Here is a 19,042-nt window from a genome sequence, read left to right as displayed (position 1 = left end):
TAATAATAATAATATTATATATATATATATATATATATATATATATATATATATATATATATAAATATATATATATATATATATATATATATATATATATATATATATATATATGGAATAAAATAGTACTTTATTAAATTTAAAGCTCAAGGTAAAGAGGCAGTTGAGCTCTTTGATCGGCTGACTCTGGAAACAGCCCTGAGAGAGAGATTTGCACAGTTAGTGCAATTTTCCAATGTACAAACACAAATATTTAAACTGGGGGAAAACATACTTTACCTGTTCAAGTGCAGGTGATCATTTCCATCAGAGTGATACAATTCTACAATACAAACAGGAAAACAACAATAAAATATGAAGTTAAATACAGCACAGCTCAAAATACTTTAAGAACCAACACAGACCAAAAAAAAAAAAAAAAGAAAAGATAGATGATGTGAAGTAGTGCATTTTTACCTTGAAGGCCCCACAGGTCTCAATCACTCCAGCACCAACCCGGCAGTAAAAAAACTAATCAACATCTCAAATGTTTACAAAAGGTAAACAATTTTTTTTTTGTAACAAAGAAAAATTCACTTTTGCATATTTCAACAAAGACGACATTCATTGAAAATTCTAAATATCTGTAATAAAGAAATGAATACTGTTTTATCAGTAAACACGCATTTGTGAAATGAGCTTAAAACATCATTCAGATGCTTCACACAATTAAAAGGCTACACAGCAGCCAGAAACAGTTATGAAATATATAACAATTTAGTTACAAAAATATATTTGGCTTTTTGTAGCTGCTTCAATCCACAGTGTCTTTCAGTGCAGTTTTTACAGGTTCAGTTCTTACAGGTTCAGTTCCTGAGATTCAGAGTTTGATCAAGGAAACAATGGTGATATTTCATGGATTATCTTGCTGGATTTTAACCTTCGAACGGTAACCACAAATGTTGTTACCCAAACATTAGCGTAGAGTGTATTGGTGTATTCCAATAACTTTTTTGTGATATCATTAACAGTACACCAAAAGCAAATAAATTATAATGCCAGACTATCGATGTAAATGTCTGTTGAGAGAATAATGTTAGAAATCAAACTACCCTTTCATCGCATTGCAATAGATATACTTTGTTCCCTGTATTTATTAGCACAGTCTACAGCAGCGGCGGAGTGATATTAAGTTACCTAGGCAACCGAGACTACTACTAGCTAGCTAGACGTCGCGACTGTAGAGCGCTTCTGTTCTGTGTTTACTTTTCGGGCGCAGTACTAACCGGAGCAAAGTAAAATTCTGCCGCTGCTGAGAAACTAGTTCCTGTAAATGTAATGTGATCATTGAGATACAAGAGTAGTTTGAATTCTAACATTATTCTCTCAACAGACATTTACATCAATAGTCTGGCGTTATGATTTATTTGCTTTTGGTGTACTGTTGAGTGGGTAAAACTGTTTTATTGGCAGGCTACTGTTGACTTGCGATAGCCTAGCACCGGCAAACTATGCAACTGGAAGGACTGGATGAAAAAATGTTGAAAACTGTCTCCACTGATAAATAACACCCAGGCTAACTTGGAAATGAGGTCTGATGTCCAAAATCCTGAACCACCCCTTTAAAGTCTTATTATAGTCGCCGGCATTGAACTTTCTCACCGAGAAATGAGAATTTCATTCTGATCTTCTTCCAATTGCTTTTTTCCTATTTTCCTATTTTCTTTTCATATTCCCTTTCAGTGAAACTATTAAAATAATAAATAACGTTACTATAAAATCCCATAAGTCTTAGTCACACTAGACTAGAAGATGCCCCATTATCAGTAGTCTCAGTTTCATTATGGGACATCCAATTATCTAGCCTGACTTCGTCATACTCATATTCTAGTCAGAATGTGAGTCTGATACTGCTCCATAGAGATTTAATTATGGGGCGTGTCTCAACTGAACCAGGAAAAAAAAAAAACTCTGCACTCAATTGGATAGACCTACAACCAATCAGAGCAATGGAGTAAATGACGCATGTTCTTCGTTCATATTTTCAACCAACAAAATGTCGCGGCTCTCTGTTCCTCTTTTAAAATGAATGCGCTGTCGATATCTTCTATAACAGACGCGATGGCGGAATCTACACATGATGTTTCATAAACAAAGTTCGGGAGGAGCACGTACAAATAATCAATCCAATATCAACTTGTCATCAAACAATACCATGTCTAACGTTACCCTATCTATCAGCATGAGGAAGCATATTCACTCTGTCAACTTACCTAACACTCCTTGACAGTTTTTCAGCATCCCTCCACCACCCCGAATCCTCACTCTTTTCTTGTCTTGTTCTCTCACAACCAGGAACACGGGAGTATGGCTACCGAGCCCACAGCCCTCTCCTCGGACAGCACGTCATATACGCATTTATTCTATCTGACTTATTTGTGTGAACTCGTGAAATCTCATATACCCATTTATTCTATCTGACTTATTTGTAAGTGTGAACTCGTGAAATCTCAATTCTCCAGCTGCAGTCGTCTTTGTTGTAAACTAATTCAAATCAAGCGCTCTTTGGTGACGTGGGTGATTACGTAACCGCAGATCATCTGTCCATCATCGATTAAAGCCCGCCCTGGCTCGGCCTTTTGGGAGCCGAGCATAATTACTCCTCAACGGATCGAGTCGGACCAATTATCATCATCCATCGGTGAAGTCTCAGTCCTCTGATTAAGGGGCACTGCTTCTGCGACACCATTCTCCTGAAAGAAAGAAGCAGATTCACAGAAGGTAAAACAAATGTTCAGGATTGATGATTCAGTCACACAAACACAGAAAAGTTTTTTTTTTCTCTTTGATGTTTGTTGAATGCAAAGAACCTGTACTTCAGTCTGAAGTAAAACAACAAGATCAGCGCTCTCTTAAAGAAGTCAGTTATTATTAGTGTTTATATGTGATAAATTCTGAATGAAACACGCAGAGAAAACTTAAACAGGGACTGGTTGCAACAAAGCCCTTAAGTTAAGAAAACCCAGTTATAAGTTTAAAGGGAACCATTAGAGAAACCTGGGTTGCAAGAAAAAAAAAAAAAAAACCTTAAGCTCATCATTCAGCATTATCCCTTAACTGATTAGTGTTTCCTTGAGTTCTGTTATGTGTTGCAACCAGGGTTTGAAATTAACACCCACCAAATGTGGGTAAAAATCAATTTTGGCAGGTAACGCTGTCAAATCACTAGCCAATTTAGCGTGTTACTTATTGTTTACTCACTTTGCTGGGGAAGTTTGTGTAAGCCAAATCTGCGCAGATTTAGCGCAAATACTTAACTCGTGATTCATCATGATATATTAAATACAGTGTATTGTGCAGAATCTCTGCATATCTGGCTTACTTGAACATGCACATCACTACGCAAAAAATAACAGCGCACTTGTTCATTTTCATTGAAGCAAAAGCAAAGATTAAAAAGCATTTGGTTAACAGAAAATATTTTGTTATTTTCCAACATCCTAAATTATTTTGATGTTTTTTTGTACTAATTGATCTATCCACCTAAAACATGTTTTTGGTTAAAAAAAAAATCATGAGGATGAAAGAGGAAGGGAGGAGATGGCTGGATAACAGGATTTTGTTTGATTAAGAAATGAAAGTATGAAATCCAAATTTCATATGTAAACTGTGACGTAGTTAATCTGGCTTATTTCTTTTTCTTTTGGCTAGTAAAAGTTCTGAATGACCAGTACCTTAATTTAGTAGCCAAAATGTCCGGTGAGTGAAAAAAGTTAATTTCAAACCCTTGTAACAAAGACCTTAGTGACCATTTTACCCTCAAAAATAAAAGGACCAAAACGGCTCCTTCAAATCATCTGCTGAACTCAAAAGCAATGGCTGATTTCATGTTTATTAAGAAGGAGGGAGTACTGAGGTATAGAAATAAAGTATTATATAAATATTAAAGATATGATATGCTTCTAAACAATGTGTATAGTGAAGAACGCTTTTAAAAATTGAATTAAATTGACTTTTTAAGCAGCTTCCGTTTAATAATTTCTTCTATCAATCCCACTGTGTGTTTGACAGAAATATATATATATATTTTTATTATTATTATCTTGCATGCTCAAGTTCAAAGCAGCAGCCCAAGTCACTGAATCTATGAGTTTGAATTATGGTGTATGAAAAATGCAACAGCCGTGGATCTTGCTCAGTTTCCTGAAATTAAGAATACTTTTAGCTGTCAAACATCAGAATATTGACAACAAAATCAACAAAAATGTTACTGACAACAAGTTTATGTACACAATGTATCCTGCAGCCTATGGTAAAGTCTGGTTTGAGTGGCACACTCACATTTGTGCAGTGAAGTTCAAAAGAGACTCACTTCACTTCTGGTAAAGAGAAGCAGGTTTGCCTTATGAAAATGTGCGCCTTGAAATCATTCAGTCGTTGGAAGTTAAACAAGTAAGCTGTCGATTATGTTCTGTTCGGGAGATGTCAAATCTATAGCAACTGCTTCCCTATTGCTGTGTTTTGCCAGAAACTATCGTGAAATGCTCAGTATAAACACTTAGGTAAAGAAATTAATTACCTCAGGGAAATTTTCACCTTAGGGATACACTCAATAAAGGGTTTCATGCAACCGGGCCCTGATACACACTACTAACAAATGCCAATTTCTAGTTTAAGTCAGTGTTTTGCAGACAGATTCAGAGCTCACAGTATCTCACCTGAGGAGGATCATCTCGCGGTGTCCCGGGTCCTGTTTGAACAATAACAACAAACTTTGTCTTTGGTCATTTAGAATAAAAATACATACTTTTACATGTTTCTAAAGATCCTTTTGCACATTAAATATCTTATTTATATTTTGTACAATCAGCTGTATGTACTACTTGCCTTTTCGTTTTCTGTGGAGACAGTAAATCACAGCAGCAGCAGCCACAAGCAGAACAACAGCAGCAATTATTCCTGTTCTAGCAGCTGAAGACAAACCTGCATCTGGAGGAGCTAAAGACACAGTCATTATTAATAGAGATCAACTGATAATCAACTCTCTATAATCAATACTGTTGACTGATATTTACACCTTTCTGCTTTCAGTATAAAGTTATATGATGTTGATTCATTCGATATATCTGGTTGGGTTTTGAGTAACAGCAGCTAAATTGGCAGGGTTCACATCTGACTAATATTGTGCATTTTTCTTTATTGTTAACAACAGAATTCAAAATTGTAAAATTCGTAATGTGACAAAACTCAATGTGACAATTGTCAGTCACTTTGATGTGCATAAGGTCATGGAGATGATCCAAAATGAAAACATTTACTGGGAGGATTTAAGTAGGACTATTTCAAGCTGTATTTTAAAACTACTCGAGGTAAAATGCACTGAATGATTAAATGAGACTCACCAGTGACAGAAACACTGTATCTCCTAATGATGCTGAATCTGCTGCTGTTGATCAGTAGTTTATATTCTCCAGAGTGTGTGTTTCTGGTGTTTGTGATGGTCAGAGATCCAGTCTGATGATCCAGCTTCAGTCTGTCTCTGAATCTCTCTTTACACTGATCATCTGTACAGATCTTCCTCTGATCTCCAGTGATTTCAGCGATGACAATGTCATTAAAATACCACATCATCAAATTATTTCGTTTTCCTCCTACACTAGTATATAAAGTAACAGATTCTCCCTCCTTCACTGTCTTTCTCTTAATTTCTTCTCGTTCAGCAGCAGAAACACCTGAAACACAAACCAACAGATGCTGCAGGATCTTTTTTTGGGGAAAGAAACAACATGAGAGAACTGTGCAATAAAACATGCTTTGACTTTCAGCTTGAAAAGCAACATTTATCAACATTCTGTGATTATTAATACATTTTAAGTTAAGTCAAGTCACCTTTATTTGTATAGCACTTTATACACTGATGTATTTAAATAGATGATAACAGAAAGTGATCAGAAAAAAGAAACTGTCCAGGGGCCGTATTCACAAAGAATTTTAAGGCTAAAAGTAGCTCCTAACTGGCGAATTTAGAAGCAACTCCTAAAAATAATGGGCGTGTCACTCGTAACTTTAGGACTCCTAATTTTTTTGACTAAGAGTAATTCACGAAGCATTTTAGCCCTAAAATTAGCACCTAAGCCTGGGACAGCTTAAAAGAAGTCGAGAGGACTCCTAACTCCGCTTAAAAGGACTCCGCTTTTTGTGGCATTTCACGTTGCGATGTTTTGAAATGCGTATGCGGCGGCTACAGGAGCTTCCAATCGCGAGGGAACAATTTTGCATTGTAGGCATAACTAGGGATGCAATAACGCCACCAACAACAACCAAAACTAGGCTACTCATTGCATGTAAACTAATTGTAACGTTTCATTGTGAATCAAATTAAAATGTTCTTCTCTTTGCAAACGTAGGCAGAGGCATATAGTGACAGATTAATTCAATAATGTTTCAAAGATATTGCATCAATCCATATGTTTTATTAGGCTACTAGGCTATTTGTTTTGCCTTACTCTTTATTCATTTAGGCTATTTATTCAGTTATTCATCCTCTTACGTCCTTCGCACTACTTGTGTAGCGCACGCATTCTCAGACCTGTCACTCATCATCGTAGGGGAGGTGTTTGGAATCATTCCCGCGTTACAATCATCAGCCAATCAAGGTGGTCACTTCAGTCAAGCTCGTGCATGAGTAATGACGTCATCCATAGCAACGAAGACTCACTCTTAGTTTAGGAGTTGTCATTTTTCTTTACTAAGAGTAGGTCTGAAAGGCGTTGTGAATAACTTTTAAGAGAAAACTCCTAGCTAAAATCTTTTAGTGCGATTTAGGAGTACTCCTAGTGGTAAGATAAAATGCTTTGTGAATACGGCCCCAGAACAAAACTGAGTGATAAAACTAACCAATGGAAGAGTAAAATGTTAAAATGTGTTTAAACAGCACCTAATGCTTTTTTTCCCCCATGTTCATTTTTTTTAGTGTATGAATTGCTGTTTGAGCATGAAAAAGCTCTGCAAAGTCCCTCCAGCAGGATGGGATGATTCTCTATATCAGTGTCACTGTTTCTGAACTCCCTGAAATTGTAGTCTTGAGTTTTCTTCCGGGAACGAACACATCACAATATTCCTTATTGAAATCATCCCTGTCCAAGGAATACACTATATAAAGGGACGTGGTTGAGTTAGTTAGTTGTGTTTTTTAGCCATGTCCAAGAGAAACTGTCTTTCAACCCCAAATTTTACCCTCTTCTTCAAAATTTCTAAGGCTGACGTACTTAGGAAACAGTGGTCAAAATGAATTTTTAACACTACTCCACAGCCGTACAACCACAACCTATTGTTGTGTTCTCAAAGTTTTATAATGAATGCATTTTTAACCAATGCAGATGTTATAAATGACAGTTATAACATCACATCTGAAATGTAAGAGAAGTATAAAGTAAAGAATTACCAAGTCGTACTTGCAGAGGTAGTTTGGCCTGATGCTTTTATTCTATATATTGTTTACACACATTGTTTAATGTTTTCAACTAAAAGAAAATCTCAAGATATAATGTAAGCATGTTGTGTATATTTGCTAAGCTCGTTCAGAAATTGTGACAAAAACATAATGATTAAAAAAAAACGCCCTTCAAGTTAAACTATTTAAATAAACAAATATTAGGAGGATATTCCTTTTTTATGAGCCCAAACATTCAAATGCAATATTTTTGAAAAGCCCATGCCTAGTTTATACAAATAAAAGTCTAAGTTAAATCTGATCATCATATAAAGTGATCGACTCCCTAGAGAACATTTGGACTAAACCGCTCAATTCATATATCTTTATGAAATTTTAGAAGCATCAGTTGCGTAGACTGTCAGTGGAGAGACAGTAGTGTTTACAGCGCACGGTTATGGTGACACACACTCTAAGTGGTAAACCAAATTACAACACACTGGGGTCGTCTGACTAATCAGAGCAGACTGCGCTTTTCGGAAGGATGGTTTAAATGAAACCATAACTAAAACAGCTGTTGCAACAATGTAACTTATACGAAAAATAATGAGTTTTAACAAAAAACACCTCTGAATGTCAATGCAAAATAGCTCACTAAACACATTAATGATGTGATTTAAATGTACAAGACTTGCTTTTAAACATAATGACTCACCATGAACAGAAGCGATGAAGATCTCGTCACTGTCGCTGCTGCCGCTGCTGATCCTCAGATGATAGAGTCCAGAGTCTGTGATTGTGATGTTCATGATGGTCAGAGATCCAGTCTGATGATCCAGCTTCAGTCTGTCTCTGAATCTCTCAGTACCTTCATTACACTGAACATCTGTACAGATCTTACTCTGATCTCTATTGATTTGAGCGATACGAATGTCATCATAATACCATCTAATTCTGTCTTGTTGGTTTGTTTGAACACCAGAGTTTAGAGTGACTGAATCTCCCTCCATCACTGACACTCTGTCTGTATCAACACCAGAAGCTCCTGTAGAAGAAATCAACAGTTCATTAAGAGCTGAACAAATTACATAACATGAAAGTGCTGTGAAAATATTACAGATCATAAAGATAATAAGTAGATCAATTTGTTTAGATTCATAATGTAACATGCAAACCAACAGCAGAAGAACATCGATTCACACATTCACTCATCAGACGAGTCTTATGGACGATCTTGAACAACTTCATGAATATCATACAAACCACATCCTGATTCACATACAGTTCTGCTCGTAAGTTGACATAATTCACAATGTTAACTTTATCAAAAAGGGATCATAAAAATGGCATGTAATTTTCTATTTGGTACTGTCTTGAAAAAGCGATTTAACAAAACAAATGTTTGCACACAAGACAAAATAACTTAATATACACAAAAGAAACAGTTCAAAAGTTCACATACCCTTGAATCTTAAAGTTCACCCAAAAATGAAAATTGTCATTATTTACTCTCCCTCATGTCATTCCAAACCCGTAAGTCTTGCGTTCATCTTTTGAACACAAATGAAGATTTTTTGACTCTTAGTGGTATAACCTCAATTCTATGAAATGATGACACATGCTTTGATTGCAAAAATAGATAAAAAATGAATTTACTATTTACCACCTAAATATTAGTGCAACGCAGTGCCGTCAAAAGTACCAACTTCGATACCAAGTCAGTACTGGAATTTAAAAAAATGTGATGATTTGAGCGCTATTGAGCGGAATCATAAACACCTCTAAATGTTTTCACACGCTCATGAGATATGTCTGTGATTGGCTGCAGTGAGCAACGCACAGGAGTGATTGAGAGCACACGGGTTTACGATTCCACTCAGAGTCACATTTTAAAAATTTCAGTACCGAATTGGTGGTACCTTTGATAACACTAGCCTGACGCACGTTCACGAGAGCATCATTAGTTTAGTGCTGACAAGGGTAGACATTGCGTGAACGTGCATCTGATATTAATATTTTGTAAATAAAGAGGTAATTTATGTTTTTTTTAATGCAAACAAAGCACTTACGTCTAAAAACTGAGGTTAAACCACTGGAGTCACATGGATTACTTTAATGATGTCTTTACTACATTTCTGGGGCTTGAAAGTGGTAGTTGCATAGACCGTCAATGGAGGGACAGAAAGCTCTCAGATTTCATCAAAAATGTCTTAATTTGTGTTCCGAAGATGAACAAAAGTCTTACTGGTTTGGAACGACATGAGGGTAAGTAATTACTATCAGAATTATTAATTTTTGGGTAAATTAACCCTGCTGTGTCGTTACCTGGATGATCAATGACTGTGTTTGTTTTTGTTTGTTGATTCATAAGGCCCTTTGAACAAAGCTGTAAAATGTCTCAGTTTCCCAGCATCTTTTGCATATTAAACCCATTACAGCAGTGACTGTAAGATTTTGAGATCTTCTCACACACTGAGCTGAGGTAGAATGAGGGACTCATAGGCAACCATTTAAAAAGGTAAAAACATGCACTGATGCTCAAGAAAAACATTAAAAGCACTTCAGAATTGGATGATCAAGGAAAATTGTTATAAGAAATTATGGTCTGTTCCCAACAACTTCCACTCCTCTATATATATATATATATATATATATATATATATATATATATATATATATATATATATATATCAAAATGTTCTTTCACTTAAAAGAGTTTAATTATCATATAGACAATTACATCCAATCTCAGTAATATGTAAATAGTATCACAGAAGGCAACCAACAACCACCTTGATTACAGGGACTTCAAATAGCGTGTCACCTTAAACATTTGACCGTTCTGTTTTAACAGAAGATCAAAGATGTGACCACTACAGATAGATCTTATCACCTAAACCTTTTGCTGTTCTGATTTCATTTACATTAAGAGTTGACCATTTGGGTTGATCACATCCTGAACAAATGGTAGTCAATTGTAGAATGGGAATGGGTGTGGGACACAGAGAACCTTCTCAGACAATGGGGTGTCTCAACTTCATTAACATACAGACCACAGCTGTTACAATAAGAGCAACTTCATTTACATTAAGAGTTGTAAACTGTATAACAGGATAAAAGGTTTAAGATTTGGATGTTCTGGGTTCATTCTGACGCCGGTGAACCCAAGGTGCTTTGTGTACCTTGCCACTGCTATGCTGTAATAAACATTATTTTTGAGATCTTCGACATCCACATAATTTTTTCTTACATTGTCTTATTTTGTCTTCTAGTAAACAAGTAAATATACAGTATTAGCTTTTATGTAGGCTACATGCTTTGTGATTCCTTCCCTATCTAATTTTATTTTATTTAGGATTTTATTATAATTGTGCTACTTTCCATCAAATGATGATACAATGATGTGTTTTTCTACCAGACATTGTTATTTTTAGTCTTACTGTTTGAATCTCCTGGGGGTAAAAACACCCACTGTTTCTTTTCATGGCCATAGGTTAAAATAAAAGAAAAAAATAGGCCTACATAAACATATTTAAGTCCTCTTTTATACTTTCCTTATGTGGGGCAGTGGCAGAGCCAGGATTTTTTTCAAAGGGGTGGCCAGGCAAGGGCCAGCAACCAGTCTGGGGTGGCACAGAAATTAAATAATTTGACTATAAAGTATTGGACTGTTTTAGTGCCTACACAACTGAATACAGTTAATTTACAGTACTTAATTGACCCTTCGCTAAGCCACGCCCGAAAACCGCCACAGGCCAATCGTGGCTTAGCAACCGTAACTAGGCGCGGGAGGTCTGGCAAGCTTTCGAGCGAGGGAAACATGCCGAAGCGTCGTGCGTATGGATTGTGCAAATGTGATACCCGGTATCCTAAAAGTTTGGACGGGGTGGTGGATTTTGTTCCCTTCCCGAAACCTAAAACCCAAGGGGAGAAATGCCGGGCGTCATCTTCATTTATATAGCGCTTTTAACAATGTAGATTGTTCCAAAGCAGCTTTACATTGATAATAGGAAATTAAAAGTAAAGTGTTTTGGCTTTATAGCAGCTCTAGAATAAAGTTATTGTCCAGCTCGTGGATCAAGCAGTGTGATTAAAGGCAAGACGGAGGCTCACTGACATAACGTTACTTAAAAATATATTTCAACATTTTGTTAATCGACGGCCAAACCGTTACCCCAATCCGATCGCGACTCTCCCGTTAGTTCTAGTAAAAGTAAAAGGTAGTTAGTAAAAGGAGGGAACATCACGGGGCTTGCCGGAGATCGCCAAGGAAAAGGTTGGTATGCAAACTTAATCAGTTCATAACAGTAAGTTAGTCCGACGTGTGAGCAGTAACGTTAGCCTGGCGCGCTAAAAATATAAGCGGGAGAATGGTATCATTGCAAAGTGGTCAGGCTAATGTCTTGTGTTTATTCCACAATACATATGGATAAGCTGTTTGTTTTATAAATATTAGAATATTTTCAAATTTCACTTACCATGCTGGGCATGCACAAAGCTGTTCCTCAAATTTGTGTGTTTCCCATTTGAATGGTCAGCATATGAGGCGGTTGCTGCTTGCGCTGGGACCTAACGTTATGCTTTAACTTAAATTTTGATGAAATTATTCTCTAATCGTTTGCATATTATGTCGTGGATATAGCCCTCGAATGCATACTGCAGTATTGCACTCTCATATTTTCACCTGTTTGCCAAAAATGACTAATTATCTCCTTAGGAATGTCTGAAACCCGTGCATACATACTGTAATAGACGTGCCAGGCGCAAAAGCTTGACAGGCGTAGCAACAGTAACTAAGGAGGGCGGGGCTTAGCGAAGGGTCAATTGTAATTGAGATAGTAGTGAATTAGGAATCATGGAATACTGAGTGAATTTTATATTTTCTATTATTACCCACCACCTCATATTAAAATTAATTAATAGTAATAAAAGGGCACACACTATAGCTAAAGTTCAACTTGCTCAATTAGCTTGTTTCTGGTTCTCAAAATTTCCAATCTCATTCAAATGTTATGTTTTTCATAATGTAATGTTGTCAGAATGTAATTAGTTATTTTATTGATTTAGAAATTAACCATTTTTGTTTGTCCTTTACAAATTAACGCAAAATGAATGCCAATCTTCTAGTACAAAATAAATGCACAGTGCTCACATTTATTTGGACATTAAAACATTACATATCAGTTTGTGCCTTATATTGTGATCTCACATAGCAGAATATTTTAATCCAGACACATGTGATGCATAGGCTATATAACACATACATGCATGCAGTTTTGACAGCTTTAATCGCCTTTTTGATTCTTACAGGAGTTAATTGCAACACGCATAACAGGAAAGTTAGTTAGTTTTACCAGAGCCCGTCTACGGAGAGCCTTGGCACTTCCTATTAGCCCCATTGTATCGATCTTGGTTGCAGTTCCATTAGAATTCCACTGGAGGTGATCGCGGGCGAGTGCAGACTGAATGGGAGTCTATGGGGCTAGACGGCTAAATGTGTCTCTTTCACCCGATTGCCTTTGAGAAATCTCAGATTTTATTGTAGGTTTTGCAAGTTCAACATGGGTTATAGGTCGAAAGTTGAATGAAAGAGTACTTATTTCTTTTCGATTTCTTACAGGTTGAGTTGTTGTTGCCCATAACACGCTAGCATTCTGCTAATGACTAGAGATGTTCCGATACCCTTTTTTCCTTCCCGATACCGATTCCGATACCTGGACTCAGGGTATCTGCCGATACCGAGTACTAATCCGATATCTGGGTGTGTATACAGCTGCAATTCATACTAGCCCTGTATGAATTGATAGAATTATTTTATAAAAGGTATTTTAGTTTTACAATATAACTGTATAAAAAAGTGCAACAAATAAATCTAAGAATCTAAAAAATGATATATGAAAAAATAGGGGTGTAACGGTCCACAAAATTCACGGTTCGGTTCAATACGATACACTGGTGTCACGGTTCGGTACGTTTTCAATACAGCAAAAAGAAAGAAATGGCAGAGAAATTTCCTTGATTTACATTTTTTATTTTTTTATTTTTTATTAAAACTAACATCATAAAGTATGATCATTTTTACTTTGAGCAATGATGGAGCTATACTTGACATATAAAACAAAAACAGCTCCTTATAAAAAAAAATGAAATGTAATATTGTAGTAACGTTAGTTATAAACAAAGGTTTATTTTATTTCAGATTAACATTTGAGGGCAGCAATTTTATTCATAATGTCAAAATAAAACCAACGTAACGTTACTTGAAAGCACAATGTTCCTGGTTTCCACGTCAGCGCTGTTTGATCCGTTAATAACGGAGAATGTGAATGCTTCTCACTAGATAGCGATGTTATTACTTCACTGGCGAATTCAAATGTTTTCTGTACTGGATCTCTTAGCGCTGTGTAGTAACAGTGTAGCTTAATCACGATCGGCTCGCGCTGCATTGGTCCAAACTGTTTAATGGTCCGTGAAGCACAAAATAACGAGTAGCGCAGTTTTGTTCCGTTTTCATTACGTTTGCCATTTGATGTTGGGCGCCAGCGTCTCTTACATTATGCGCTTGCCGCGCGCCTACATTTGAAAATTTGCGTTTTCATTTCTTCTTCGCTGCTCTAAACAGTGGTTGCTTGTGGCAACAGCACAACTTCCTGTGTTGCCACAAGCAACCACTGTTTAGAGCAGCGAAGAAGAATTGGTCTCCGATTTGCAGCGTTAAGCAAAGCTAGCGTGCATAACTAGGTATTGTTTAATAAAATGGTATCGGATCGGTACATGGGTAGATGTACTCGCCGATACCGATGCCAGAATTTTTATTGGTATCGGCGGCATTTCCGATACTAGTATCGGAATCGGAACAACCCTACTAATGACGTCAGCATTCTGACGTCATTGACATTTTAAAAGTTTTTTTTAAACCAAATAAGTGACTCTAAAAAATCTAACACCCAGCAATGTGTAATTTCTTTGCATCTCCTTTCGAATACAACATTCAAATTACTAGACAAAAAATGATATCCTGAGAAAAGTGGATTTTGAGGGTTTTTCGCCATAGACCTCCATTCATTCTGCACTCGCCTGCGAGCGCCCCCGCATGGACAGAGACGTGTTACTGCAGCCAGTCCAGAAACCGGAAGTAAGCAGAGAGTGTCAATTCTCTTCCTATTAGACATTCTCTGGTTTTACTGACATTTGGCCTGACAACATCTCATCTTACCAAAGATAGCCAACTGAATAACCTGGACAACGCGTTTTTCTCAGCATCTGACAGAAGTGTCACAAGCTTTCACACACCTTTTCTAAAATAAAGTAGCATCAGAAAAAAAAAAAGAGAATTACGTTTGTTGTTGACTGCACACTATTCGACTTTCTGAGGGTAATGAATGAGACGCAGTTTGACCAATGTTTGCGTTACGTACATGACCGACCGACCAATGGTGGCGTGCGAGAAGGCGGAACCTAAAGCAAAAAATAATAATGGCGACTGTAGAAAGCAAAAGCCGAATCCCTGACATTTTGAGCGATCTAGAAATCTCGACCTGACGCATTTTTTAGGTCCAAAAAGAGGACATGTCTGGGAAAAAGAGGACATGTCTGGGAAAAAGAGGACTTAAGTTCACCCTATGTTTATATTTTTATGCATTTAGCAGATGCCTATGCACACTATGTTTGATAAATGCAAAATGTAAATGCATAATCCAGGGTTCTCAAGTCTCACGCATTGGCCGTGAGACACAATTGACCCTTCGCTAAGCCCCGCCCTCCTTAGTTACTGTTGCTACGCCTGTCAAGCTTTTGCGCCTGGCACGTCTATTACAGTATGTATGCACGGGTTTCAGACATTCCTAAGGAGATAATTAGTCATTTTTGGCAAACAGGTGAAAATATGAGAGTGCAATACTGCAGTATGCATTCGAGGGCTATATCCACGACATAATATGCAAACGATTAGAGAATAATTTCATCAAAATTTAAGTTAAAGCATAACGTTAGGTCCCAGCGCAAGCAGCAACCGCCTCATATGCTGACCATTCAAATGGGAAACACACAAATTTGAGGAACAGCTTTGTGCATGCCCAGCATGGTAAGTGAAATTTGAAAATATTCTAATATTTATAAAACAAACAGCTTATCCATATGTATTGTGGAATAAACACAAGACATTAGCCTGACCACTTTGCAATGATACCATTCTCCCGCTTATATTTTTAGCGCGCCAGACTAACGTTACTGCTCACACGTCGGACTAACTTACTGTTATGAACTGATTAAGTTTGCATACCAACCTTTTCCTTGGAGATCTCCGGCAAGCCCCGTGATGTTCCCTCCTTTTACTAACTACCTTTTACTTTTACTAGAACTAACGGGAGAGTCGCGATCGGATTGGGGTAACGGTTTGGCCGTCGATTAACAAAATGTTGAAATATATTTTTAAGTAACGTTATGTCAGTGAGCCTCCGTCTTGCCTTTAATCACACTGCTTGATCCACGAGCTGGACAATAACTTTATTCTAGAGCTGCTATAAAGCCAAAACACTTTACTTTTAATTTCCTATTATCAAAGTAAAGCTGCTTTGGAACAATCTACATTGTTAAAAGCGCTATATAAATGAAGATGACGCCCGGCATTTCTCCCCTTGGGTTTTAGGTTTCGAGAAGGGAACAAAATCCACCACCCCGTCCAAACTTTTAGGATACCGGTGGCGGGTATCACATTTGCACAATCCATACGCACGACGCTTCGGCATGTTTCCCTCGCTCGAGCTTGCCAGACCTCCCGCGCCTAGTTACGGTTGCTAAGCCACGATTGGCCTGTGGCGGTTTTCGGGCGTGGCTTAGCGAAGGGTCAATTCAACCAGTTCACACGCCACACCGTGTATTTCTCACGCTGAAAAGGCAATGCCAACCAAGTTGTCATGCAAGCATTATATATAACGTTGTATACGAGGCGCGGGCACACAAAGTGAAGTTTCCTGCCGCCAGCACGTATCTTGGCCAGATTGCGTTCGTTAATAGGCAACACAGATGCACGAACACACGGAAGTTGACGGAACATTCTCGGCCACCGTACATTCCTTACTAGGTAACCAACAACATCGCGCGAACACACGTCGTGATGATGGAGAAGGTAAGTTGGAAGAAAGCTTGTCTAACATTTTTAGGCTAGAACATTTAATATATAGCCCATCATATACATTATTATTGATGCAGTCAAAAACTCTACAACTACTTTGCAACCAGGCCAGAAGCTTTGGCTCAGTTTGGCTAGCTTACGTTATCTGAAACTAAGGGAAATGTTAGTGGGTATGGGAGGGAATGAAGATGTATTTCTTCATTTTATTTTAAATAAATTTAAATTTATTTATTTTATTTTATTTTAAATTATATATTATACTGTATTAATAGTATTTCTAGTTACATTAAGGCTATACGTATTAAAGCAGAGTGTTCTGGGTAATATATATCCTGTCAAAACATACATTAATCATTGCCATTGCATTTGTATTTTTCAAACACTTACAACACAAAACATTTCATAAGCTGGAGTGTGTACTCTTGTGTACACACACACACACACCTTAATAATACTCTAATATGTCATTTGTTCTCAATGTCCCACCACACAATAAATCATTATACCGTTTCGACTAGACATATTCAAAATGCAAAAATAAATTTGGAGCAATTTATTATATTTTTGTAATTTTTGTATAACTTATTTGTAATTTTGAAATATAACATTAAAGAGTATATTTGATGTGATGAATTGCTCTGTCATTTATTAGATTTACCAATTGTTATAATTTCAATTTGTGCGGGTTAATTATGAACAATGGTTAAAATTGGGGGGCGGGGACAGGTGGGGGCGGGGCTCCATTAGGCTCCTCCCCCAACCACATCTGATCTCACTCCAAGCTTTTGATCAAACTTGAGAACCCTGATAATCATTTAGACCTAACGTTACTCACGACACGGAATGATGCCATACTATTTTAAGATGACGGTTTTAACCATACCTGAGCATTACAGAGACCTTTTTCATATGTTTTTCTTTTTTTTTTTCAATCATGCCTGACTGATTATAGGCCGCTATGACGTCGTTCTTGTTTTTGTGGACAAGAAACGATTGTGTAAATATTTTTTTTTTATCATGGTCAGGGAAAAACACAGCAAAATTCAATCGAAAAGTGCATTTCTGTCGTATTTAATATTAGAGCTGATATCACTTTTGCTTTTGGACGAAGTAACGTTGGATGCAGTAATATAGCCTAACTTACTGCTTAAATGTAACAATGGTCAAGTAAAACACACTGCAAAATACAAATGATAAATGTTTTTTTCTGTCAATACAAGGCAAAAAGAAAACAAATAATCTACTTTCGGTTTTCACCGTCAGCCGGAAACGAGAAAAAACAATGTCTTACCATGGACGATTAAACACCAGAGCAAACCAAAGGGAAGCTTCATCTTCACCACTTTTCCCCCAAAATAAATGCAGGATGTGAATTGATCTGCCGTTCCTCCTTAACGCTAGCCTGGTTTACACCAGACCTGGTTCTCCCAAGCTACCATTTCGCCATCAACTGCTTAATGTCATAGACAGTATAAGAAATGGCCACAGCGACCCTTCCTCTTCTTCTATTTTTGAATGGCGGTTGACAACTATTTGTTGCATTACCGCCACCGCTGGACTGGAGTGCATAACAGGAGTTACATTTTCTCTATAAAATTTAATTATTTTTAAAAGCCCTGTATTCTTTAAAAAAGAAAACAAAAAAGAAAAAATCTTCCCAGCACTTCTTTGTAAAATATTTATTTAATCAAAGATAATTCCATTGGCCTCAACTTGAGCAATAAGCCTCTCCTTATGATATTTCTGACAATGAATCAATACATGTTCTACTGTTTCTGGGCTACGCCTGAGACAATGCTCACAGTTACCATCAATATGCTTTTTTTCATTAGAAAATAAGGTACTATTAAGTTTGGTGTGCCCAATCCTCAGCCTGGACAACACCACTTCCTCATGTCTAGCTCTGACTGAACCTGCTATCTTATTTACTTTAGACTGTATACTAAAAAGATGTCTCCCAACGGATTCATTATCCCATCATAACTGCCATTTTTCATAAGTTCTTGTTTTAATAATGCTCTTAACCTCTGCTTTGCTGTATTTTATGTCAACATCAATGTTGTCTTTAGCTGCTGCTTTCTTGGCATATATATCAGCCAGCTCATTCCCATCTACCCCTATGTGGGCTGGAACCATAAGAAGGAAAATTTTAATCCCACCTTTTGCAATCTACTCGCTAACTGTAAAACATCAAGAAGACTGTCTTTTCTGGACTCTGAGTGGGAATTCTGGATACTTAGAAGAGCAGAACTAGAGTTAGATGCTATGACTGCTCGCTATTACTTTCTACCATAACAGGGCAAACCATATACTGTAGCTACAAGCTCTGCCGTATATACAGCCAAATCATCATCATCATCTCATTAGACCAGTCTAAATGGTTCTCAATGCTAACCCATACGCACCCCACTCAACCCCACACAAGCACCTCATTACATTTAGAATTTTCTTACACTTATCCACCATCTTCTGGATATGGACGGCCCATGTCAACTTCT

The 19,042-nt window shown here is 37.1% G+C and overlaps 1 protein-coding gene across 4 annotated transcripts; it reads right to left on the bottom strand.

Moving 5' to 3' along the window:
- Positions 1-100: 100 nt before the first annotated feature.
- Positions 101-18,042, bottom strand: LOC311084787 (uncharacterized protein). 4 transcript variants are annotated; one of them, XR_014606604.1, is made up of 8 exons: positions 17,836-18,042; positions 8,127-8,456; positions 5,382-5,711; positions 4,867-4,977; positions 4,698-4,729; positions 457-2,732; positions 280-322; positions 119-198 (listed from the first exon to the last, which is right to left on the bottom strand). XR_014606604.1 is itself a non-coding variant. In XM_084117067.1 (6 exons), exons 1-6 carry the CDS (start codon positions 17,876-17,878, stop codon positions 2,643-2,645), a joined length of 936 nt encoding a protein of 311 aa, XP_083973193.1. In that variant the 5' UTR covers positions 17,879-18,042; the 3' UTR covers positions 124-2,642. The 4 variants fall into 4 exon arrangements, 1 of the variants encoding a protein (XP_083973193.1); XR_014606603.1 differs by having other exon boundaries at positions 101-198; positions 280-2,732; XR_014606605.1 differs by having other exon boundaries at positions 124-322.
- Positions 18,043-19,042: the final 1,000 nt, after the last annotated feature.

This window comes from Abramis brama, assembly GCF_963993115.1.
Source record: "Abramis brama genome assembly, chromosome: 6".
Classification (NCBI taxonomy): Eukaryota; Metazoa; Chordata; class Actinopteri; order Cypriniformes; family Leuciscidae; genus Abramis; species Abramis brama.
Note: the sequence above shows the minus strand (reverse complement) of the source record. Positions and strands in the feature narration are given on the sequence as shown.